This window comes from Gopherus evgoodei, chromosome 3 (assembly GCF_007399415.2).
Source record: "Gopherus evgoodei ecotype Sinaloan lineage chromosome 3, rGopEvg1_v1.p, whole genome shotgun sequence".
In the NCBI taxonomy this organism is placed as follows: domain Eukaryota; kingdom Metazoa; phylum Chordata; order Testudines; family Testudinidae; genus Gopherus; species Gopherus evgoodei.
The window spans coordinates 127,998,132-128,025,617 of NC_044324.1; the positions used below are offsets into that span (position 1 = coordinate 127,998,132).

General features: G+C 42.7%; 1 protein-coding gene across 3 annotated transcripts in view; it reads right to left on the bottom strand.

Moving 5' to 3' along the window:
- Positions 1 to 600: 600 nt before the first annotated feature.
- CNKSR3 (CNKSR family member 3) overlaps positions 601 to 27,486 on the bottom strand; it is a 94,527-nt gene continuing 67,641 nt past the window's right edge. For 2 of the 3 annotated variants that reach the window (XM_030556614.1, XM_030556616.1), the window contains 6 exons: positions 17,779 to 17,847; positions 16,846 to 16,992; positions 9,321 to 9,445; positions 7,038 to 7,246; positions 6,493 to 6,582; positions 601 to 5,051 (listed from right to left, as the gene is read on the bottom strand). In XM_030556614.1, coding sequence (XP_030412474.1) covers positions 4,753 to 5,051; positions 6,493 to 6,582; positions 7,038 to 7,246; positions 9,321 to 9,445; positions 16,846 to 16,992; positions 17,779 to 17,847 — 939 coding nt within the window. In that variant the 3' untranslated portion in view covers positions 601 to 4,752. Of the gene's footprint in view, positions 5,052 to 5,800; positions 5,925 to 6,492; positions 6,583 to 7,037; positions 7,247 to 9,320; positions 9,446 to 16,845; positions 16,993 to 17,778; positions 17,848 to 27,486 lie in introns of those variants that run through there. The other variant, XM_030556615.1, reaches the window with a different exon arrangement.

A 27,486-nucleotide genomic window follows, 5' to 3' on the forward strand; every position in this document is an offset into this window, starting at 1 on the left:
CTGCACTGCAGAACCCCAGCTCCCAGAAACAGTTTAATGATATACACCAATAATTTAAAATTGGATCAGAAACTTTCAGTGATTGCTTTACTTGTTAATCATGTTCCTGGGCAGAAAATTAAGATTGGGTCCTCAGGAAGGGAACACACTTGCAAAAGGGTAGGCCAGGTGCACCAAAAAGGCCATGGTGGCAGACTCCTAGGAACCCGCCTTGTCTAATTTACATACACTATCAAATATATAAACATACACAACCATTATATTTGGTGATATGTCTAGCTTCTGTGATATGCTGCGTTCCTTATTAACTGGATTTACCAGCAATGAAAACAAAGAGCCAGTGTAGGCCGTTCACAAGGATGTCAGAACAGCAGTAAGTTTAGTCTTTTCTAAGATACAGAAAACCAAAAGCAGGGCTGCGTTTTAGGTACTTCTGTGCTGGGCAGTTTATGCCTACAAACTGAAACCGCTGGGCTGGTAAGATGTTAGTGTCTCTTTTCTTCTCCAACATCCTCTGCCAGCCCCTCCTCAAATGAAAACTCCCCAGAAGCTCCCATGGAAAGAAATATGGTGTAGCCTCCCCATCTGGCAATCTAGTACTTTTTTTTTTTTTTAAATAAAGTCACCTCCTAGCAAGCCTGCAAAATGCCAGCTTCACAAAGAAAGCAATAGTACAAAAAGAGCTTGCAATCTGCACTGAAACAAGGTAAGCAAAGCCTGGGGCTAAGAGACTTATTCCCCAAGAGAGGGGCAAGCTCAGGCAGCTTGCTCAAACACACATTAAAGCATGGTTGATAAGCATGTGCCTTTTCCAGCATCTGGAGCCAGTCCATTGTGCTCTGCTACCAGTGTATGCCTGTTGGTGCTTGTTAACCTTGGTGGACCTGATATGGGGTGATCTATTATTTCACAGCAGTTATGTTTAGGAAGAAGGTGTTGCAGACTTGCTCTCCGAAAAGCAGTTTTCTTTGTGCTGGAATTGGCAGAGGCAGCTTCCTCCAACTCAGTTTCTTGCAGAACTGGGTTTTTTTTTATTGCATTCATTCTTTCCCCCCTTGTGCAGCTTGAGTGCTATTACAAGGTAGGTGAGGAAATATCTTTTACTGGACCACTTCTGTTGGAGAAAGAAGCTTTCAAGCTACACAGAGCTCATCCTCAGGTCTGCGAAAGGTATTAGGGACAGGTCTACACTTAAAACCCTGCATTGGCGCTGCTGCACCATTGTAGTGCTTTAATGAAGATGCTCCTATGCCAACAGGAGAGAACTCTTATGTCAGCCTGGTTAATCCACCTCCCAGAGAGGGAGTAGCTATGTCAACAAGAAAAGCCCTCCCTTTGACACAACACTGTCTATAAAAGGGGTTAGGTAGGTATAACTATGTTGCTCAGGGATGTGGATTTTTCACACGCCTAAGGGATGTTGTTATAGTGATATAAGTCTGGTGTACACCATACCAAAAGTGTCACAGCTAAATACAAGGTTGAACGAATAGTTCAGCATAAGTAGTTAGCACGTTTTAAAGGAACCCTTCAAGGTGAAGTGTCCCATTAACACCCCTGTGGTCATAGGACAGAAAAAGGGGGGTGAGTGGGTTACAGATTGTTGTAATATGCCATAAATTCAGTGTCTTTAGTAGGACCATGATTTTAGCTATTAAAAGTGTCAGTCTCTGCCACAGCTCAGCAGGACTCGGGCTAAGGGGCTGTTTAATTGCAGTGGCCTCACACTGCAGCCCAAGCTCTGGGCCCCTCCCACCTTGCAAGGTCTTAGAGCCCGGGCTCCAGCCCAAGCCCCAACGTTTATGCTGCAATTAACAGCCCCTGAGCCTGAGACCCATAAGCTTCAGTCAGCTGGCACAAGCTAGCCACAGGTTTTTAATTGTAGTGCAGACATACACACAATCACCTGTGATAATATGGAGGTCAGACTAGATGATCTAATGGCATCTTCAGGCCTTACATTTCATGATGTTTATGAAAAAAAATTAAGGCCAAGAACTATATTTTAAGGGAGTTAGGGGCTAGTGGGATTTTCTGAAGTGCCTAGGCACTAAATTCCCATTGAAATTAAAGGGAGGTCAAAATTGAAATCAATGGGAATTAGGTACCTAGGCATTTGCGAAAATCTATTAGGTGCCTAGCTGCATCTGTAGATACCTGAATAGCTTTAAAAATCTGTCCCCTAGAATCAGTGTCACAGCACCTCTCACTGGGGGAATGATCAATGCTGCTACAGCTGTGTGCGACATCACTTTTGGGTTGCTCCAAAAAATAGAAAGAAGTATGAGACTTGCAATATAATTTGTTTTTATTAAAAGTCTGAAGCTATGTTTTATATGCAGTAAAGAGCAAAATCGAAAGTTTAGTTTTGCTTTGCAGCCTAACTTTAAAGAAAAGGCAGAGAGGAGGAAGAGGGAATAGCTGGGAGATAGATTTTTAGATTTCTAATATGGTTTGTCTGACAGGTGTGGAAGTGACCAAACTGTTATAATAGTGTTCAAAATATAGGGATGCTAACTGGCCAAATCAGATCAGTACAAACGCTGGAACAGAGTAAACTAAACCTAAGATACAAACTAGGGTTAAGAACCATTTTCAGCACAATTTAAAAGCCAGCGCAGATTAAGCTGTAATGGCTACCGAAGTTTTTACAGTTTGGCTAAATTAGAGCAAGCTTTTCTCACTATTCTTGTTAGACCGAGTGTGGCTTCCAGAGAGTCAGACTGGATGAGCCACCATAACCAGACCCAGGAGGAGCAAAGTGTTCTCTGGAGGCAATCCTGCAACAACAAAAAGCAGCACACATCTCTGATTCCACCCATCGGAACACACGTAGAGTCTGTTCAAACACATGTGCTTCTACAGAGACCTTTAAGCCTATCAAACATAGGCTATCAAAGGCAAGCAGAACTTGTGTACTATGCACTACACTGAATTTAATAGCAGTTGTTGAATTGGACCATAGTTCAACAGCAGCCAGCCTAGCCTATGTGCACAGGGCTGGACTACGTTGTAAGTGGCGTCTAACACACAGAGTTGGTTGCCTAGATCTGTTTATACCAAAGCAGTTTCTGCACTCAGCTCTGCCCCATCCACACAGGTGGAATTTGACTGAACTACAAGTGAGTTTGGCCTTGCCTGCACTACCAGTTCTGTCATGTTGAAAGTGAGGATACTACTACACTGCTCTCCATTATAACATGGTATGGTCATGCCTATGAAGATCGGACCAAACTGTGTTATAACCGTGTTACAGAACGGTGTTACAGCTCTAGGGACAAATTCCAACCTAGTATAAATCACCATTGAAGTCAAAGTTGCACTAACTTACCAGAGACCTGAATTTAACCACCTGGTCTCTAGAGGGCCATAACAGAGTTTCATAACATCAGCTTGGTCACACTTACATAGGCAAAACCATGCTATGTCATAACATAGTCAGGGCAGTACCCCAACATGCTAAAATCCATAGAACAGACAAGACACTAAAAACTGTTAAACTGTTTTTCCTTTCTTTAATGTAGATGGAACACAGGAGGCTCTGTCATTACTGCAAGATCACCCAGTGCAGCATTTGGCAGTTGATTTAATGGAGAACATAACAGTATGTTTTTTGGCACTGGTTAATTAGTGCACAGTGGTGTAGATAGGAATATACAAACTACATATGGTTAAGAGTAAAAAAAATATACAGCTATATTTAACACTTAAATTAAACACTTTTTTTTGCATACTAACAACCTCTTGTACATTCAGTTTTAAACAATGATTCTTTAATAACCATAATTTTACAAGCTTTTTCTCCCTTCCCAAATACCAGCTGCTACTTGAGACTTTTAAAGGTGAAAAACTGGAGCTACATTTAAAAATAGCCAGGTGTCTTACTATTGTAACGTATCACAGCATATTTTTCTTTCTGAAAACACATCTGTCAGTTCAAAAACTGAACCACCGTAGAGGTTCCATAAAACCAACAGGGTTTGTTCTTATATGGATACTTTGGTTAACAGCAAATTAAACAATGAAGGAAAAAATACATTTCTTTTACCACCTCTACAAATGCTCTTTCTTGGCATGTTGTAGCAATCCACATCTTCATGGATGAGCACTGCAGCAAATCAGAGAACACTCGTTTGCCTGTATGGAGATCTCAATAACTGGATTATAAACCAGGTTTAATATATTCCTAACACAGTTCTCTAGTTATCACAGAGAAGAAGCTACCTTTATTCCTTAACAAGTTAAAGCTGCAGCAGTACTTGCCACAACACCACATTATTATACAAAATAGATGTTTACCCTCTTGCCTTTCGGGTCAGGAGAACAGCTCTGGATTTTTGCTTAGCCCTACATATTCGGCAAGCCAGTAGGTCGTGCAGCATCAGCGCATTTTAGCAAATGAAGTGCCACTGGACCTCATTTTAATGCAACGATTGCTTCTGCACAGCTCATACAGATTTCAGACCAGATATGACCTCTGATTCACTAGAGCCTTACTTGTTTCCAGAGGAATGAGTTCCCTCAACTTTGGGGCAGGAAAAACAAACTAGACCTTTATCCCACTTCCATCTCACATTATCCAATCCTCTCCATTCCACTATATTAGAGCCAAAAAAGGGGAGATGTGTACAACTCTCCAGGAATAGATCAACACACCAGTCACTATGTAATACTGTAGCTGAAAAGCAAGAAGTCTGACTGAGGAACAAAGGCACTTGGTAACAGAAGATGAGAAAACATTCTATCAAACAATCAGTGAGTCAACAGTTTAAGTCTTGTGATCCAACTGACCAGTAGTGAGGGCTCTGTGGAAGAAGATTTTGTGGGTGACGTAACAGAGAGTTTTTTAGCGCCTTCCTCCTGGAAAGGTATAGTCGCACTGTTATGAAGATCTGTGTTCACAAAGCACCTGCTGCCTCTGATGTAGTCTGCGCCCCTCACTAATTGCCTGTCAGCCACTGGCCTTGAAAAATGCTGCTGCGAGGAGGAACTTTCTTCAATGATTGGGGGTATCCTCTCATTACTGAAGTACCTGCAGAGGACATCTTCACCTGCAGTAAAACAGAAGGTGGAAATCACGTAGTTTTTGCATCTAAAATTCATTATTAAGTAACAGTCTTGCTTTTTTATAACTATTGAGAGGATCTCAAGGCATGATACAAATATCAATTAAGGAACAAAGTGTGCTTATGAGGTGGATAAATATTATTCCCATTTTACAGATGGGTAAATTGAGGTCTATAGAGGTTTAAGTGACTTTCCCATGCTTAGACCATGAAGTCAGTGGCAGAACCTAGGAGAGCTGGTATTCAACCACCTGCCCTATCTGTGCACACTTAGCCAATAAGAGGTATTTTGGGCAAGATGGCAAGGTTATTCAATACCCAAAACAAAATAAAATTGATAAACATGGAACACTGTTTGAAGGTTAAGTGGAAGACTCAAACAGGGCAGACCTGCTGTAAAGCAACATTTCACATTAATTAGTACCATGACGATGCATGTTAGGTGAATGAAATAATATTGTTTTCATACTGTTGAATGATAAGTTCAACATGCTATAACCCTCTTAAAGCCACAATATTTCATTTGGACACTTGAAATCAAATATTTTAAAGATATAAATTTAAGCTCTTTATTTCTGATTGTACATTTATATTGTACTAACAGTTCAGGTACATTTAAAAACCTCCTAAAATCGAAACAAAAAGCAGCCCTGCCACCTGCTGATCATTCTGTTGGATTGGCTAATTAGTCAGTTTTCAGCATTTTGCAAACCTCAAAATGAGCTTCTTTATATTGCAATGACTTTTCTTGGAAATGCAGAGACTTCTGTAACTGACTTCAAGACCAGGTAACCATATTCATCCTGTCTGCTTTCCTATTCTGCACAGGTTCTTGTACAACCCCCATCACTACAGTACCTGAATTTTGGAGAAACAATAGGAATCATGCTAAATTAACACACGAACCAGAAGCTAGCATCCAACATCATCATATTAAGTTTCTCTCCCATTCTGTGCCTGCTGCTTTAGGATTCATCACCTCCTAATTGACCCCAAAGTGCCAAGCAGGTCAAGCCTTAATGCTTAATCACTAATCAGTTTTCCAGCATGGAGTATGTGTTAAAAAAAAAATTGGATTTTCTCCTGGCTTCATTTTAAAATAATTGTTCAAATGGAACCATGTCCCATTAGCAACAGAAAGCAGAAACAAATACAAGTACAGATCTGCCCTAATCAGTCCAACCCACCACAAATGCTCAAGTCAACTGCAAGACAGAATACATAAAGGTTTTGGTCTCAATGCAAAGTAAGCCTGAGTTGTCCAACCACTGCCTCGTGCTATTAATACTTATTAAAGCATAAAACAGTAATATCAGTGCTGAACATCTATCTGTAAATAACAATCCTTTATTCCTAAATTTAAGATTTTTTCTCTCTCATTCACCCCCTGACAGAAGGAAGTTTTTGTTTGTTTTAATAGTCTTGCCTTTTCTCCCTGGTGCTCGGGGCCTCAAGAAAGGATCTGCAGCTCCCAGCCAGCTCCCATCTGCAGGCATCGACAGAGGGCGAGGTTTTCCTAAGGGCAACATGGAGAAGGTTATAAGAGGAATGTACCATTAAGTTTAGGAGAACATAATCTCATCTCATCACAGTATTGTGGGAACACAAATTATTCAAGACACTTGGCTTATAAAACAAGGAAGCATTATGAGGAGATCTGACAGCTACACAAAATGCTTATCTCCAACTCTACTAAAAATGACCACCAAAAGTTACAACCAATGCACAAATGGGAAACCAAAATCTGATCTCATCCAGCGGGGCTCTGATGCTAGTCATTAAAGTAACAAACAACAGGATTTAAATTTTAGTGAAATGAATAAGTGGTTTCAAATTTAGAATTTTGTTGTTTATGTTTTCCTCAGATTATCTTAAAATTCAGCCAGCAGTTCTCTCACACTCATTGTTTCTTCACACTCTCCGAAGCATTTAAATCCTGAAGAGCAACAATAAAAAGAGGCATGAACTCACCATAAGACGGTGTTTTTTCCCTCATCTTTGTTGGCAGTATATTTGCTTCCATGGAATACCCAGGCAACTGATCAGAATCCGCAATAGTAAACCTTCGCCTTCGGCTTTCCTGATCGAGGAAAGAATTAGGAGACTCTGCACCCTTGGAGCCAGGTAATGGCGGCTTAGGTTTATTACCTCCTCCATAAACGAGGCTCTCCTTCTCATCTCTGAAAGGACATTTGCCTCAATTAGCAATGCGAAAGGTATTTTAGTACTGCAGTCATGAGTCCAGAATGATTATTCTAGCTGATAATCATGCTTCTTACAATTGACTGCTGTGCAAATAAAGTCCCGAGAACTTGCAGAAAATGCAGCATGTTTAGAGAGGGAAGACTTCATTAAACATAATTTATCAAGGAGGAAAGAAAAAGTTACTCCCTCCAAAAAAAATCAGTTATGAGCTAGTAGTTTAACACAAGTAAAACTTAGCCGTTGCCTTATAAACACCTACAGACAAAACTTTAGGGACCAGAACTGAAAGTTCTATCATAAAGACATCAGGGCACTCATCCTCTAGTGGTCAAACATACAGAGCAGATGAAGTACTTTGGATACCGTGGTTCTCTTGTGAATGCATTAAAATTCTTTGAAGGGAAAAGTGCAGGTTAAAATAATGATTTTTTTTTCTCTTTTCCAGTTTTGGGTGTGTATCCTTATTTGCGAGGTTTGGTATTTCAGTAATTACAAATGATGCTCCCATTAGCTAATATATCACCTTCCCTGCCCACTTACCAAAGTATGATTCTCTTAGAGTTTTTAATTATTTAAAAAAATAAATACTCCAATTAGATTTTTACATGTTCTACGGTGGTTTCTGCATGAACTTCCCTTCCTAGTGTGACCATATGTTCATGAAAACCAGAAGCACCTGTTTAATTCTAAAAATAAAAAATAAAAAAACCAACCCCCCCCCCCCACAGCTGTGATCCGACCCACTTTTAACACCCACTATTATATGACCATCTGAAGGAGCTGCCAGCCAGCTGAGCTGTGAAACTAACAGCAGGCTCTGAGTACATATGCACCTTAGGGCCCCCAAACCCTCATTCATATAATTCCAGGCCTATCCAGACTTCCATGAGGCCTAAGAGCCACATGTGCAGTCATATCTATGGGGATTCAAAGACAGAGCTACATAGAACTGAAGTGAGTGTCTGGCCTACAGAGAGCTCAGCTATGTCACCACTATATGCAAGAGGCAACTGAATCACGCTGGGCAAATGCCCATGGTTCTCTTCACTCTAAGGATGAGAGGAGAGAAATGACAACAGCATACAAAAAATACAAAAAAAAGCTGCCAAAAGCTTCTCATGTTTACTTCCTTAAGGGAACAAAATGAGCACACAATTAGCTACTCCTTTCGTTGCCCCCGCCATCCCCTAACTCCAACTCTATCCCTACAAACACTCATTCAAGGTGCAGGCAGTTGGGCTTAGATTTGCTATTCTGGTCCCAAAAAACCTTAAAACTGTTTACAAATGCTAGTCAAAGCATATCTAGTCTGACAGATTTTAGAACTGAAGACCAATGTTTTAAAAATCCGAGCATCTCAGTTAGGCTGCTAAATACTTACTTATTTACGTTTACGTTTTGTATTTATGTACAGGTGACCTGACTTTCAGAAGTGCTGAGCACCCAGCAGCTTCTCAGGAGTATTACCATGAGAGACTAGGTAGGTCAGATCACCAGTGATTTGGGAACAGCCTAAAGCTAGCATGATCTCCACCCCCGATCTCTCTCTCTCTCCCGTGACTAAGTCTGAATTTTATTATGGATTTAGATCCTCAAAGACAAAAATACAGCCTGCCAACTGACTCTTTCACTCTGCCTAGAGTACTCCTGAGTTTTAGGGTTCTTCATGTCTAACAAATTTAAAACCAGTTTTCCAACCATAAAATTCTTCCAAATAGCTACTGAAGCTGATAAGAACAGAACATTGGAAAAAAAGTATGTCATGAAAAAGATTAACTATGGCTATTTTTTGCTACTCAGTGGTTTTTCACATGCTATAATAGCATCCGTTAATGTTTTTTGGGCAATTCTGCTCTATGTAGCATACAGTGATTTTCTAAAACTGTACAAAACTGTTTTCTCCAACAATAAGTAGTACTGTTATACTCTTAGTGGCTTATGCATTTACTAAACCCAGAGAAAGTCTGCAAGATCTGCAATTTCCTCAAGATAATCTGCACAGAGTTTTGCAGGAGCTTTTTGTTCAGTAGTGCATGCGTATCTGCATACCGAGGAGAATATGGAAAGGCTGGTGGTGGAGGTATATAGAGGTCCAGGATGGCTGGTTTCTCTTTTTTCATTGAGGTATCCATGGTGCTTTCTGGTGACTGAGTTGTAGTTGGTGAAGGACTGGTCTGAAATTAAATTATTAAAATAAATTAAATAAATGGAGATATCCTACCTGCTAGAACTGGAAGGGACCTTGAAAAATCATTGAGTCCAGTCCCCTGCCTTCAGTAGCAGGGCCAAGTGCTGATTTTGCCCCAGATCCCTAAGTGGCCCCCTCAAGGACTGAACTCACAACACTGGGTTTAGCAGGCCAATGCTCAAACCACTGAGATATCCCTCCTCCCTTTTAAAGCAATAAAATACCTGTAAGATATTTTAGAAATTATCTTCTCTAGCATCTCCTACCACCCACCAGGAGAAGCCTCTCTTATCATCAGAGTTACCATATTTTACCCACTATGGAATTCACTGTTGAAACAGACTATTCAACGTGTATATGAGATTATAGAAGTTATTGCTGATGTAGGGACTGTGATGGATGTCTTCAGTATGCTGAAGAAATATTTCATTCAACCCATTGGCATGGTTGAACAATTTACCCTATGTCTAAGGGGCACGGATGAGAGCAAGATCTCAGACAATGTAGGTAACACTGAGGTAACGTTGTTAGGGTAGAGGAAGAAAAGCATGGAATATATTTGCCCCACTATTTGGAAGGTTTGCCCTACCACCTTTTACTCAGTTTCACAACCTCCTAGTGCAGCAGAGATTACAAGGAGTGTTTTAATCTTTGCTTGTATCCTTTACTTTCGAATGAAGACCTTTCCACAGCTATCCATGATTTTGTCATCTTGTGGTTAGATCAATAGTACCCATTTTACATAAAGCTACACCTTGAAACCCAAGTTGCTAGTGCACTAAGTGACTGCTCATTTATCAAGTGGTATTTTCCAAAGGGATAAACATAAAAGCTGCACCAGTTGATTTCTCTGTGAAGTTTCAGATTGACCTAGAAAGCCAACAAATAGTTTGGCTTCTGACTACCACAGAGACCACCTCTCTCTCTTTGTGATACCACAGCAAGAAAAAAGTTAGTATAATTGTTTTTGAGATGTGATGCAGACATATATTCCACATAGGGGTGTGCACACCCAGCATGATGAGCCAGACATTCTTGCCTAGCAGTACCCATAGAGGGGTGGCACTTGAGCCTCGTGACTGTGGCCCCAAGCCTGGCTATATGAGGCAGCACCACCCCAACCCTGCTCAGTTCCATCATACCAAAAGCCCATGAGGAGACTCTGATGCAGGCTGGACAGAGAGCAGGTTGTGGAATCCACATCTGCATCATGAAAAACCAATTACAGTAAGTAACTGTTTCTTCTTCTTTGAGTAGATGCCAACACGTAATCTACATAGGCAGCTCACAAGTAGTACCCCAATCTGGAGGTGGGACTCGAAGTCTACTGAAATAGGGATCACAGGACTGCCCTTGTGAGGTGTGCATCCGCTCTGGAAGATGTGATAATAGCATAATGGTCTGTAAACATACCTATGAGTGACCACTAGGCTGCCCTGCAAGTGTCCAATCTGGAAAATGTCACTGAGGAATGCTATGGATGTCACTTGTGCTCTCGTGGACTGCTGACGAGGCATAGCCGATGCCATCTCATAGACAGTCTTGTTACAGGATATCCATCTAGAGATGGTCTGTGCAGAGACTACTCGCCCCTTCATGCGTGCGCATATGACATAAAATGGCTTAGTCCTGTCTGGATAGAAGGCTAGACATCACCTGACATCCAGAGCATGGAGGCGCTGTTCTTCCAGGGAAGAATGAAGTTTAGGGAAAAACACAGGTAAATACAAAATTGGCTGAGTCAGATGAAAGAGACCACGTTGGATAAAAAAAATTGGGTGTGGTCACAGCATTATCTTGCCCTTCGAGAACTGAGTGTAAGGCAACTCGGCCATTATGGCCTGCGACTCACATATCCTTCTTGCTGAAGTGAAGGCTAACAGGAACAGTTTTCTCAGACAAGAGGGGAAGTGGGCAGGATACAAGGGGCTCAAATAGAGAGCCCATCAGAGCCGACAGAACAATGTTTAAGTCGAATGACAGAATTGGATCTTGGACCAAAGGATGCAAGTGGAGAAGCCCCTTCAGAAATCTCATCACCATGGCATTAGGAAAAAAACAACCTTCCCTTGAATAAGGGGATGAAACACTGATATTGCGGCCAAATGCACTCTCAGTGAACTGAGCTCATGGGTTGATTTCTGAAGATGTAACAGGTACTCTAAGATGCCCTGGATGGAAGTCCCTGTTGGTTGGATCCCATGGGCCAAGGACCACACCAAGAACCTCTTCCATTTCACTAAGTAGGCCGCCCTACTGGAGAACTTCCTCCTACTTTTGAGTAGGCTTGTTGGACAGCCTCTGAACACTGCTCTTCCTCTTCATTCAGCCATGCCGCAGCCCTGGCATAAAATGCAGGGAGCTGATCACAGAATGCAGCGTCCAGCTGTGGTTCTGAGTGACAAGGTCAGGATGGAGACAAAGTGGGTGGGAAGTTGAATTAACAGAGCAAGGAGACCTGAGAAACAGCACTGTCTGAGCTGTGCTGGAGCAATGAGGATGAGCTTGACCCAATCCACCTTAAGCTTGAGGGTGGACCTGAGGAATGACCAAAATAGGTGTAAAGACGTACAGAAGAGTTGTTCAACAGCTGCAGTGGAAGGTATTTGAGAGAGAGCGCATGTGCTGAGGGACTCGCCAAGAACAAAATAGTAGAACTTTGTTTTCCCTTCTTGCAAACAGGTCAACTGTGGAGATGCCCCATGTTCCAAAGACAACCTGGAAGACACTTTCCTTCAGAGACCACTCATGGCTCAGGGGAAAAACCCTGCTGAGGTGGTCCATAACACAATTTTCCACTCCCAACAAGTGGACTGTTACCGTAGTGACGTCTTCAATACAAAATTGTTACACGTTCATCCCTAGAGAAAGAGTAACATGGAATGCGCTTGTTTGTTCACATATTATGTCCTGATGGTATTGTTGGTGAGTAAGGGAACCACTGAGTGTCTGATGTGGTTTTGGAAGGCACAACAACATGTATTGTAGATGGCCCAAAAGCTCCAACACGTTGTTACGGAGTGAGGCTTCCTGTCCTGACCACAGACCCTGCACCCTCAATGAGTCCTGATGTCTGCCCCTCCCTCCCCCAATCTAGAAGGAAACCACTGACTTGGCTGGCAATGGGCGAGCGAAGGAGACTTCTTAGCACACATTGAGTGGGGACTCTCACCAGCACAAGGAATCTAGGACTACTGAAAGATGGTGAACCAACCTATCCAGAGTATGCAGAGCAGGGCAGTAAACTGTCCTGAGCCACATCTGAAGGGGGCGAAGGCACAGCCTGACAAACTGGACCACTTGCATGCAAGCAGACACATGACCCAACAGGCTCAGACACATGCGGACTGTCATGGAGGACTGAGATTGCAGACTGAGTCAGAGCCCTTGAAATCCCTGGAAGCAGTCAGCTGGCAGGAATGCCCTTGACCTCAAAATCTAAGAAGGCCCCAATGAATTTGATTTTTTGAGTAGAAGCCAAGGTTGACTTTGTGGTGTTTAAAATGAGTCCCAGATGGTTGAGCAAACACTATGCGGTGTCTATGTGGGCTAGAACCTCCTCTCTGGAGCCACCTGTCAGTAACCAGTCATCGAGGTACAGGAAGTTGTGGATTCCCTTTCTCCTGAGATATGCCATGACCACCACCACCACCACCACCACACATTTGGTGAAGACTCGAGGGTCAGAAAAAAGACACTAAACGGGAGAACCACGTACTGAAAGTAACATTCTCCTATTACAAAACAGAGAAACTCTGTGGCTTCGCAGAGTTGCCACATGAACATAAACGTCCTGAAGATAGGGCAGCGTACCAGTTGTTTTGAGACAGCACAGGGAGGATAGCCAATAGAAAGGCCATGAGGAATCTCATGTACTTGATGAATTTGTTGATACCATGAAGGTTGAAAATGGGTCTCATCCTGCCCTTCGGTTTCAGTATCAGGAAATACCAGGAGAAAAAGCTGTGGCCCAGTGTTCCTGCAGAACTTCATCTACTGCTCCTAATGTCAGAGAGCTGACTAGCTTGATGAGCAGTATCTTGTGAGAGAGGCCCCTGAAGAGAGATGGAGGAGCTGGGGATGGAGGCGGGGGTGCGTAGAGCCAGGCAGAAACAGATCCCCTCCAATCCTGCTTGGGGACAAAATTGCACTTTTCCATATACTAAGCCATCAGTGGTACGAAGGCAGGTGTACTCCAGGGGTGTCTCACTGGCACGAGGAGTGCATTAATCGGGAGGGCCACTCTCGTAGGGAAGTTGAACTGTAGAATATCTACTAGTTTGTGTATGTTCTCCTGGAGATCAAGGGATGAGGCTACACAGCATACAAGTCCTCCAGAACCAAGCAGCACAGCATAGTCCAGCAATGAGGATGGTGGTCTTGGCTGAGTGACAAACCTGCTCTTACTCCCAGGAAGGCATACTCAGGAGGGATGGAGGAGTCTGGAGGTTCTGTTGGGAGGAAGACTGCCAATGCCTAGGCTTGCGGCTGATCTGCAGTCACTACTGTTGACCTGGCAGGTTTGAACAAGACAAGGAATGAGATCACTGCGAATGAGGAGCATCCCACTGAGTCCAAGGAGGTCACTGAGATTGATATGATATACCAGATACGATACATGATACGATATGATATTGGTGGCCAGTAGGAGCAAGACCTGGGAAATTCTTCCCAGTCTGAGCATATGCCAACCCTGGGAGTCATATTGGTCCATTGGTGGCTCTCGGAGCCCATCATGTGATGCAGGGCAAGACGATGACGAAGCTGCCTCAGAATCAGAAAAGCCCCAAGATCTCGGAGACATGGGAGGAGTGATGCCCAAGGGAGCCAACAGGCAATCCAATTCATCCATCATCCTGTAGAAGAATGGAATTCATGCCCCTCGGTGAAGGCCGAGCATGTTGGTGCTGCAGGCAGTGTTGCTCCTGGTGCAAACACTGGTACCAGAGCACCCAAGTGCCTTGACGTTGGAGGGTGGTGAGAGCCGCCATGGGAGTATCTGCAATGTTGAATGTAACAGGGACAAAAATGCTCCCAGTGCCGAGGTCCCTGTATGGATTCTGATCCAGGCACTGGAACAATTTTTATAATGGAGGTGCTGAGAGCCAGTGAACGAAACCCTGTATATGATGGAAACCTTCAAGCTGGGTGTGTGACAGCATCCCTAGTTCCCACATCGGCTCTCTCCCCATCATGGGAAGGGGAGCATCTGGATGTGGTGCTGACAGACAAGGATTCAGTGGCTCACTCCATCAGAGGGGATGTAGGTGATGCAGCCCTGGGAAAGTCCTGGACCAAAAGGCAGAGTAGATCCGTGGCTGCCTGGTATGCCAACGAAATGGACACCGTGGGTACTGGCACTCTCTCGTCAGTACTGGACTCAATGGATGCTCAGAGGCCGGAACCAGACCAGATGGTACAGGGTGTCTGCCCTTCCCACTTGGTACCAGAGAAGGGTCAGAGGTACCCGTGTCATCCTGCATGTCAGAAGTGGTGCCGGGCCAGACAGCTCTTTTCCTGGTGGAGGCAGAGGAGTCATCTCGTGACCTAGAGCTGCCCCAATTGGTCTTATGAGATCTCTTTGTTGGCACTGATTATGGAGAATGGCTCCTCTGCCTCTTTGGAGAGGCACCTGCCCTGGAACCAGAGATGGCAGCACTCTCCAGGCACAAGGATGATCTTCAGCCCAAGGAGGACCTCAGTACCAGAACAGGCTACATGACCTGTTCAAGGAAGTGCTGTTTGATGCGACAGTCTCACAACACCTGAGTCCACTTCTACAGATTGCACAATGCTCTTTGAGGTAAGCCTCGCTGAGACACACAAAGGACAGTGTTCAAACCTCGGTAAGCGCTACACCAAGGACACAATCTAGCAATTAACTAACTAACTAGACTAAAACTTAATGCGAGGTTGAGAGTCTGACTCCATCCAATGGCAGTGAGAAGGAACGCGGTGGGGGGTCAGGGCAACGGCACCTCATATAACCGGGGAGGGGCCACAGCCACGAGGCATGACCATCCCACCTCTACGGGTACTTCTAAAAGAAGTCTCCAGCTCCAGCGTGATAGGCACAGACACACCTAAATGGAATAAACCTCTGCATCTACTTGAACTGTGATCAGCTGACGCACTCAAGCTAACAGGCCCTGGTTTAACAAGACAAGCTGCAGGAGGGGCCAAACAGTCTCAGAATCTCCTAAGCTTTGAAGTAAACTTCTCTCCCTGTGGTCTGCCAGACCCTGGATTTGATGTCCTTAAGGGGAAAGCTTCAAATTATTCTCTCTCTCTTGAGGAGGGAGACTATCTGGTTCTTCTTATAACCTGTCACCATAGCACTCAAGTGCCTGAAATGGAGGGTGTGCTAGAGAGAACATGGTGTGTGGGGGGGCAGGGGGTTAGTTTTGGACACTGGGACAGTTTGTATATTGGATAGATTCGTTTATTAGTATTTTGTATATGCAGCCAGATCTTTGGTCACATTTTAAATGACTGTACTATAAATAGCGTACACATTGTAAACCACGTAAAATAATGCTGCTCAAAGCACACAGGTGTAACCTGATAGTCTCATTCAAAAGTAGCAGGGAATTAAGATTTACGGCTTTCTGGAGCATGCATGCACATACACACACCCCTCAAGCACTCCAGATAGCCATCTAAACACTTTGCTGAGAAACTACCACCCCCATAGCTATATAGGGATCCTGTGCCAGAACAGAGGTTGGAACAAAGGAAAAAACAGTACCTGTAGTCATAGGTAATTTATTAGATGAGAATGTAATTAATTGTCTCTTCCTGTAGCTGTTAAACAAATTGCTTTCTGCTACAATGTGCTGTCCTCCAAAACTAGACTTTGAAGTTAAAAACCCCTGGCTTTCTCAACATCCATATCAAACAAGAAGCTCACTCCCTTTTCTTTCAGTGCTTGAACTATTTTTCCTTCTGCAAACTAAAAAGGAAGTATACATTGGATAGCATTAGTTTATCCAGCAAAAATAATCTCGTATCAGTTCTCCAAACCAATCTCAATATTTATTGTTTACTGACAAAATTCATCAGTGCAGATTATCAGCCTTTCAGCCTCAAATTGTTTTTTTCCTAAAATCAGTGCCTTGATAACTTGGATTATGAAAGCCAACGTTAAATACTCTTATTGTTTTGGAATGTTAGATGAGATTATTTGGCTAAAAAAGGATCCCTTCTCATTTTAACTTTGATCCAAAAGGGACAGCCATTTCACAATGAACACTTCCAAAAGTCCATAGATATATGGTCATGTTGACTGATGTCAGATATTAAAGAATAAATTATTTTGAGGGGGATTTTAAGTAATTCATATCCAACCATTAATGTATAAACACAATTCTTCCGTCAGTGTATCACCTGTACAAGTGGTGGTTTCCAGCGTAGGTTCTTCAGTGGGGCTGGAGTAAAATTAAAAGAGCCTGTAGGACGTTTCTTAAGTAGCAATTTAACTCCAGAAGGATTCTCTCGCAACTTTCCCACCAGGTTTTTTAGTTGCCATCCCACCTTAAAAAGAATAAAAAGTACCTCTTACATGCATTCAAAATGAACAGACTATAACCAGGTCAGACTGTTTCTCTCAGACACCACAAATGAACACATAAAAAACAGAAGAAACCCACTGAAGCAGACGAAAAGGGTACAAAACTTGAAATGCTAACTTTTCTTTAGGAGGTGTCTCAAAAATGTACCACAATTCTTTCAAGTGCACATCATTTGTGATAGGTCAGGCTCTAGTCCAGCATGGGCTTATGCATATTCAGCTTCGAACACATGAACAATCACACTGAATTACTCCAATATAATTATACCTAATCTTTAAAGCCATTGAGTTCTATGGGTCTGCTCTTGTGTGTGAAGTTAAATGCAAACGTGACTGTTTATGGGACAGGGAACTTAAAATGAGGGGCGAGAGGGAGAATCCCTCAACTCTCCGAGGGGCTAAAAGGTATTTGCCAAAAAAAAAAAAATTAATTAAAAATACCAACTTTTTAAACATACATAAATGCAACATTTCACTTTAAACATAGGCCCTAAATAAGATATCATTTTATCCAAAAATATTGCAAGGATTTACTGAAAAACAATGTGTGATAAAAATCAAACTTTTCAAGTGTTTTGAGAAATGACTTCTACATTAAAGTCAAACCATTTTTACATACATTGCAATAAGGACACACCAAAAAACCCTAAACACAACATAGCTTGTTACCCACTTATTATCTTGGAGGGAAAAGTCTTGCAGAACCACCAAGGCTTAGGAAAATGTTGATAGGGCTTTTGATTACTTACTACAGTCTGATGATTAACCTGGATCACCTCATCACCAGCATGAATCTTTTGAGATCGATCAGCAGGGGACTACAGAGAAGTAAATAAGAGGCATGCGTTTCAATAGGCTTTCCCTTTTAAAAAAAAAAAAAAAAAAAAACACAAAAACCAAACCCCAGCTTTTTTATGCCAAAACTCAGGTTGTGAAAGGAATATTTAAAGCAGCAGCAGATAATGTGTGTGTGTATGTGTATATATTCAAGTGTGTATTATGTCCCCAGTACCCATGTGGTTAAGTGACAAACAATGGCCCATAGATATTAAAACACATTCTGTCATCAAGTAAACTCACAGGTCCTCATCCTGCAAACCCTACCAAGCACAGCACTAGCTCCATTGCAGCATGGACTACACCTGGGAGTCTTTTCAAGGATCATAGCAGTATTCCATCTCACCAGAGAAGGAAAATAGGATAGTTGAGATCCATAAAATTCATATACATCAGAGGGTCAGGAGAAGTCAAGTTACAGTGGAATTATTGTACATGTCATCCATTTGTGTGGGTGTGTATAAAGGAAAAAATTACCAAAATAGTGCTTTTCTGGGGTTACTACTGGAGGTGGAGAGAATTTTCTGACAAAATGGTTTTTCACTGGAAAATATCAATTAATCAAAATAGTATTGTTTTGCAGGAATGTACCAGTTTTGACAGGACTATCAGGAACAGCTTCTCAAGTCTAGGATGTAATTCCTGGCCTGAATCAGGACTTCAAGTCCCTGCTCTGCCTAATTCGGACCAGACACTTGAACATCAGTCTCTCATCACAGCAGAGTGCCCTAACCACCGGCTGTTTTGAGATCTCAATCTCTCCTGTTGGATGTCTCCCCCGCCCCCCAAACACACACACATCAGTCATCTCAGATACTTCGATTTGAATGTTCTAGAGTCTGTGTTAACTATCTGATCTGCTGTTAGCTATCATCAATAGCAACATAAATCTAAGTAAAGAAAAAGTGGCAATTAGTAAGTGCTAAGAAAATCCAGGAATGCACTAAAAAGAGCATCACAAATTGTTTGGTTTTGCACGGATGGAATAGTTAGCTACATTGCAAAGAGTTTTTAACTCTATGCTATTTTAAATTTGATTTAAAAACAAAATGCCTACCCAAACTACACTGAATAAATGGTTTTAGAAGAGAAAACAGCTTTGAAGTAGATAATAAAAGATTAAACATATCCTATTAAGAAACAACATGGACACTGTTATTTATGTTGCCATTTGTTATAACTGAATCTAAACACAATAACTTGGTTTCATTTAGTGTGTTCACTAAAAGCTTTAAGTCTCAAATACTGAAGATGTATGACAGAAAAGTAATGAGTACAGCTGAGGCCATTTCATTCTCCCCCTCACTGCTTACTAAATGAAAGCTGCAAGTTTTAACTTGAAATCCCTAATTTAGTCATTTAATCCAAATGCCTGCATCAAAAAAAATAATCAAATTATATTTAAATACAAGGACAACATTATGCATGTGCATGATGTGTACTGAGATATAGGTGTTAAACATTTAAAAACTAATTTCCTCCCAAAATAGACAACATGCTCAGCTAGATATTACCAAGCAGCTGTTAAACATGTAAATATTTACTTTGAGTTATCTAAAGCTGGTGCCATGCACAGGTTTCTGCTACAGTTATTTAAAAAAAAATTCCTGCTACCATAACAACATATCAACTCTGATGAAACTGTGGCAACACAGGCAGAACAGAGATACACTAATAGACGTGTCCACAGTGCAATTCACACAGGGAGGGCTACTCACCATAGCAAAAGCCTCACTCTCTCTTCAAACAACATGGACAGCCAGGCAATACCCCTAAGCTACTGAAGAACTGAAAGTCTGGAAGGAAGTTTCTCATCACCACCAGACCTTCAAAACTCAGTGCAATAGAGGGCCACTACAGGAATAAACTGTGCAATGAGGACGATGCTGTAGATGTAACGGAGGCTCCAGCTACTATGAGTAATCACATTTCTTTGCTGTCCTCTTGCTTCTTCATCAAAGAAATGTCTGTTTGGAGGGGTGAATACTGTCCAAACCAAGGCTAATGGCATCTTTTAGGGTGTGATTATGCTTGCAGAAAACATTCTAAGGGGGTCCCACACAGGTGAGTTCTGAGTCTGGTACTACTGAATATCTTCATTCATGACTTGGATAATGGAGTGGAGAGTATGCTCAGAAATCTGTGTAAGATATTAAGGGGTTGCAAGCACTTTGGAGGACAGGGTTAGATTTCAAAACTACCTTGACAAATTAGAGAATTGGTCTGACACTGAATTCAATGAGAGGAAATTCAAAAAAGTGCAAAGTACTATATTTAGGAAGGGAAAAAAAAAATCAAATGAACTCCTACAAACCGGAGAATAACTGGCTAGGTGGCAGTACTGCTGAAAAGGATCTGGGGATTATAGTGGATAACAAATTGAATGAGTGGCAATAATGAGATGCAGTAGTGAAAACAGTTAATATTCTGAGATGTTCCAACAGGAGCATCACATGTAAGAGTCAGACAATTGTCTCACTCTACTCAGCACTGGTGAGGCCTCAGCTGAGTACGGTGTCCATACTTTAGGAAAGATGTGGATAAGTTGGAGGGAGTCCAGGTGAGAGCAACAAAAAAAATAAGGGGTTTAGAAAACCTGACCTATAAGGAAAGGTTAAACTATGCCTGCTTAGTCCTGAGAAAAGAATGCTGAAGGGGGACTGGATAACAGTCTCCAATATGCTACGGGCTGTTATAAAAAGGATGGGGATCAGCTGTTCTCCAAGTCCACTGAAGGTAGGACAAGTAATGGGCTTAAACAGCAGCCAGGAAGACTTAATTTTTTTTTTCCCTAATAGCTAATCTAACTGTAAGGGAAATTAAGCTCTGGAACAGACTTTCAAGAGAGATTGTGGAATCCCCATCATTGGAGATTTTTAAGAATAGGTCAGACAAAAGAGGTGTCAGGTATGGTCTAGGTTTTTGCTTGGTTCTGCCTCAGTGTAGGGGACTGGACTTGATGACTTCTCAAGGTCCCTTCCAGCCCTACATTTCTGTGATTTTAAGATTCATTAAACAGTGAGCACTGAATTCAGAGTATTCTTCAGCTCACAAGGCAGCTAGCTATTCCACTCCTATGGACAACATGGAAGAAAGTGGAAAGTTTTGTTTTGGCCAGTGTGTTCTCATAAAACACAGGAAATCACAAATAGGCAGGAAGACCTTCGAAATCCTGTCCTGTTAGCTGACTGAAATTAGATAGTGTATTGCTTTCTTGGAACCATTCAGTGTGGTTGGTGCAGTACAAGAGTTCTGATAACAGCCACCTGGCAAAAGGTTTCATTCACATATGTTAAAAATAATTTTTTGAATAGTAAATAAAATACAGATACCACTTTTGTCAGAAAGGTAATCTGTAGCCAGATATAAACTACATCCTTTGTCATCAGAAAGAACGGAAGGAAAGAGTCTAACTATTGCTAGTAGATCTCTCACTTTCATCTCCTAGTTGATGTTATTTCTCCAAGGAGAAAAGGATAAATGGACACAAATCAGACATTAGGAATGGCAATATACAAAAACCTGTAGGAGAGCACTTCAACCTCCCTGGCCACACTATAGCAGACCTTAAGGTGGCCATCCTGCAGCAAAAAAACTTCAGGACCAGACTTCAAAGAGAAACTGCTGAGCTCCAGTTCATCTGCAAATTTGACACCATCAGCTCAGGATTGAACAAAGACTGTGAATGGCTTGCCAATTACAGAACCAGTTTCTCCTCTCTTGGTTTTCACACCTCAACTGCTAGAACAGGGCCTCATCCTCCCTGATTGAACTGACCTCGTTATCTCTAGCTTGCTTGCTAGCACACATATATATACCTGCCCCTGGATATTTCCATTACATGCATCTGAGGAAGTGGGTATTCACCCACGAAAGCTCATGCTCCAAAACGTCTGTTAGTCTATAAGGTGCCACAGGATTCTTTGCTGCTTTTACAGATCCAGACTAACACGGCTACCCTCTGATACTTGACACCATGCAAGGCACTGCATTTAGCCGTATGGAATGGAAATCCATCAACCTCATGAAGAAACTTGCACAAATACAGACAGATATCATCTTCCTTTCCAAATGCAAACGGATGGACATCATACCAAATGGACTAAAGGTAAAAAATCCACTGCTATCTACATACTACACAGACCACAGTGAGAGATTATGTCATACTCTATCAAAAAAACTGAGGAACCACCTGATCAGCATCCTATACAGCAAACAGGAAAACATCAAAAAAGAGCTCTCCAACCTGGAGACTCTCATTAATAACCAAACTTCTATACAAATGGACTTCACTAGAATAAGACAGGAGATCTACATTACTCACTTCACCTCTCTTCAAAGGAAAAAGGACTGTAAGCTGTCTAAACTCCTACCTGCCACATGGGGCCACAACAGTGGTACCCCTAACCCACCCAGCAATATCGTCAATCTATCCAACTACACACTCAGCCCAGAAGAAAAGTCTGTCCTATCTCGGGGACTCTCTTTCTGCCCTGCCACCCCCACCAACATGATACAGTTCTGTGGCGATCTGGAAGCCTACTTTCGCCGTCTCTGACTCAAAGAATACTTCCAGGACAACACTGAACAGTGCACTGATACACGGGTGCCCTCCCACCAACAGCACAAGAAAAAGAACTCCAAATGGACTCCTCCTGAGGGTCGAAATGACAGCCTGGACCTATACATTGAATGCTTCCGCCGGCGTGCACAGGCAGAAATCGTGGAACAACAATATCGCTTGCCTCACAACCTAAGTCGTGCAGAACGCAATGCCATCCACAGCCTCAGAAACCACCCTGACATTATCATCAAAGAGGCTGATAAAGGAGGTGCCGTTGTCATCATGAACAGGTCTGACTATCAAAAGGAGGCAGCCAGACAACTCTCCAATACCAAATTCTACAGGCCACTTCCCTCAGATCCCACTGAGGAATACACTAAGAAACTACAGCATCTACTCAGGACACTCCCTACACTAACACCAGAAGAAATCAACATACCCCTAGAGCCCCGACCAGGGTTATTCTATCTACTACCCAAGATCCACAAACCCGGAAATCCTGGACGCCCCATCATCTCGGGCATTGGCACTCTCACTGAAGGACTGTCTGGATATATGGACTCTCTACTCAGACCCTATGCCACCAGCACTCCCAGCTATCTCCGCGACACCACTGATTTCCTGAGGAAACTACAATGCATTGGTGACCTCCCAGAAAACACCATCCTAGCCACCATGGATGTAGAGGCTCTCTACACAAACATCCCACACACAGATGGAATACAAGCTGTCAGGAACACTATCCCTGATGATGCCACAGCACAACTGGCTGCTGAGCTCTGTGCCTTTATACTTACACACAACTATTTCAAATTTGATGACAATATATATCTCCAGATCAGTGGCACTGCTATGGGCACCCGCATGGCCCCACAATATGCCAATATCTTCATGGCCGACCTGGAACAACGCTTCCTCAGCTCTCGTCCACTCACACCCCTTCTCTATCTACGCTACATTGATGACATCTTCATCATCTGGACCCATGGGAAGGAGACTCTGGAAAAATTCCACCATGATTTCAACAGCTTCCACCCCACCATCAACCTCAGCCTGGACCAATCTACACGGGAGGTCCACTTTCTTGACACCACGGTGCAAATAAGTGATGGTCACATTAACACCACTTTATATCGAAAACCCACCGACCGCTATGCCTACCTTCATGCCTCCAGCTTCCATCCCGGGCACATCACACGATCCATTGTCTACAGCCAAGCACTGAGGTACAACCGCATCTGCTCTAACCCCTCAGACAGAGACCAACACCTACAAAATCTCCACCAAGCATTCTCAAAACTACAATACCCGCATGAGGAAATAAGGAAACAGATCAACAGAGCCAGACGTGTACCCAGAAGCCTCCTACTGCAAGACAAACCCAAGAGAGAAACCAACAGGACTCCACTGGCCATCACATACAGCCCCCAGCTAAAACCCCTCCAACGCATCATCAAGGATCTACAACCCATCCTGGACAATGATCCCACACTTTCACAGGCCTTGGGTGGCAGACCAATCCTTGCCCACAGACAACCTGCCAACCTGAAACATATTCTCACCAGTAACTGCACACCATACCATAATAACTCTAGCTCAGGAACCAATCCATGCAACAAACCTCGATGCCAACTCTGCCCACATATCTACACCAGCGACACCATCACAGGACCTAACCAGATCAGCCACACCATCACTGGTTCATTCACCTGCACATCCACCAATGTAATATACGCCATCATATGCCAGCAATGCCCCTCTGCTATGTACATCGGCCAAACTGGACAGTCTCTACGGAAAAGGATAAATGGACACAAATCAGACATTAGGAATGGCAATATACAAAAACCTGTAGGAGAGCACTTCAACCTCCCTGGCCACACTATAGCAGACCTTAAGGTGGCCATCCTGCAGCAAAAAAACTTCAGGACCAGACTTCAAAGAGAAACTGCTGAGCTTCAGTTCATCTGCAAATTTGACACCATCAGCTCAGGATTGAACAAAGACTGTGAATGGCTTGCCAATTACAGAACCAGTTTCTCCTCTCTTGGTTTTCACACCTCAACTGCTAGAACAGGGCCTCATCCTCCCTGATTGAACTGACCTCGTTATCTCTAGCTTGCTTGCTAGCACACATATATATACCTGCCCCTGGATATTTCCATTACATGCATCTGAGGAAGTGGGTATTCACCCACGAAAGCTCATGCTCCAAAACGTCTGTTAGTCTATAAGGTGCCACAGGATTCTTTGCTGCTCTTAAGGAGAATGTGGTTTCCCTAAGAGAAGAATTGGTAGTTACAGATGCACTTGGGTTCAGACTTTTGGTTTATGGTTGCAGCAGAATCTCACTCAGAGCTTTCAGCCTTTGTCTCAACTAGCTATACAAGTTAGTGGCGACTCAAGTTACAATCTTTCACATCAAATGTTGACATTGCTGCACAGTAGACTCAGTCTTTCAGCCTATTGTGACAAGTTACGCCAAATAAACCAGTAAGATTAAAATTGGCAGATATAAAAGATAACCGTTTTCATGATAAATGGTAAGTACAGATTTCCACCCACTCCTCCCTAATCACTATAACTTAGCAAGGGTCCAGAAGGAATAACTAGGCCTTTCTCTAACTAGTAAAGAGCATCATACAAGCTGCACTTCACAGGTTCTTCCTTTTAGCAACCACACCATCCACATAGGTATGTTCCTACTACTATTATCTATTTGGATTATATTAGTACCTAGGAGCCACAGTCATTGACCAGAACCCTATTGTGTTAGGTGCTGTACAAGCACACAATAAATAGGCAGCAGTTTCAGCACACCAGTGGACTAGTATCTAGACAGCACCATCCTAAACCCAAGAGGAAAAAAAACTTTTAGTTGCTGTTACTTTGCCACTGAGAAGCACATAGTTTATTCCTGGTCTAAACTACCCTCCCTGATCTCCTTTGGTATAGAGAAGTTGTCCTAATAAGAGCAAAGTACAGAACAGCATATTTGCTCAGCAAGCATTTGTTTACACAAGATACCATAAAAACTTTGTCACCGCACAATAATTTCTGGTAATTCCATAAGGCAAATATTCTAATACCAATGGTATTTTGAAGGCATTTATATATCTGCATGAATAAAAATGACTGAAGGTCTAGAAAACATGACCTGTGAAGGAAGACTGAAAAAAAATTGGGTTTGTTTAGTCTGGAGAAGAGAAGACAGAGGGGATATGATAACAGTTTTCAAGTACATAAAAGGTTGTTACAAGGAAGAGGGAGAAAAATTATTGTTCTTAACCTCTGAGGATAGGACAAGAAGCAACGGGCTTAAATTGCAGCAAGGGAGGTTTAGGTTGGACATTAGGAAAAAACTTCCTAACTGTCAGAGTGGTTAAACACTGAAATAAATTGCCTAGGGAGATTGTGGAATCTTCATCATTGGCGATTTTTAAGAGCAGGTTGGGCAAATAGGGGTGGTCTAGATAATACTTCATCCTGCCTTGAGTGCAGGGGACTGGACTAGATGATCTCTCTAGGTCTCTTCCAGTTCTATGATGGAAACAGAAGCCATTATGTGACTATTATGGTAGTCTTTAGCCTGGCAACTTGAAAAGCAACCATCAGGGTCAATGTCCAAGACTGTTGTTCCAGCTATAGCTTCGAGAGACATGGAATGAATCAAGGCTATCCCACCAGAGAAAGATCTTAGTGGGAAGCAGCTCACTGGATGTTAAATAATTTGAATATCTTCTCTCCACATTCAAATACAGGCTGTTTTTCTATTTGTGTAGTAGGTAATTGCAGTGCCGCAGCAATGTTCTGACGTGGTTCACTGTGATCCATATCTTACGTGGTGAAGCCACGTGGCTGGGCTGTGGGATCAGTGATCAGGTCTTGATTCTTCATCCTGCTATTTTGCCACAATCTACGCCACTTGTCTTTTGGTGACAGTCTTCAGGTTTGGGGTCCTTTGGCCGCTAACCAGAAAGGGTTCCTGGACTTAAGGCAGCATCTCCGAGGCTACTGGAGGTCTGTAGATGAACAAGCTTGGGTTTGTTATCATCCAATCATATTATTGCTGCTTCTCTTCAGAGGGATGGAATTAAGATATACGTGAGGATGGAGAGATCGTTGGGATTGACATCAGCACTCCTGTGACAATTCTCATAGCAGTGTTTCATACGTATGTTACCTGTGCATGCTGGTGCACAACATTCAGCTGCTGAGAAAAACAAGGGGGAATGTGAATGTCCACCAGGCATGAGCATCTGTTCCCCAGCTGGTCCAGCAAGTTTGTGGATTATATTGTTCCTAGCCTTTATCTTGGCAGCAGTCATTTCAGATGTTGGCAACATGTGAGGCTATGATCCACTCCAAGATATTGTGGGAAATCCTCGCCCCTGAGTTTAGTGTGACAATCAAGCAATTCTTCGCATGGCAGCTGCTCAGGTGAAATGCAAAGTATTGTTTGGGGTTTTTTTTAGGGTTCAGTCTGAGTCACCTTCGCCACTAGAACTCCTGCAGTTTTTTCAGATCATCTGCGAGGATGCATTCCACTGGAGTGAAAGTGCTCGATTGGATGATGAGCGCGAGATCCTCCACAAAGCCAAATTTCCATGACTGGGTTGATGGCATAATGCTGATATTAACATTAACGAGAGCGATGGTGCCAAGACAGAACCTTGCAGGAGCCTGCTGTTCAGTAGATGAGATCTACTGGGTCTGTTCTATTAGATATATGCGAAACTTGCAGTTGGTGAGCATAACTGTTAGTAGGAGCAGTGTTCTGCAATGCACTGTTTTCGACACTTTCAGAAGCTGCCCGTCCCATCAAACTGTGTTATATGCTGACAACAGGTCCACAGAGGCCACTGCTGTTGTGAGCTTGCATTGACAGCCAGCTTTGATCCGAGTTATCAGTTTACCTGATCACAGGTGCTTTGTCCTGGTTGAAACACAGATTGCTCTTTAGGGACGTAGACCTCAAAAGATGCTTTCCAAGAGCTTGTATGTTATCCATAATAAGATCGATCCAAAAAACTCTCTCCCCAGTTTTAGGATGCCA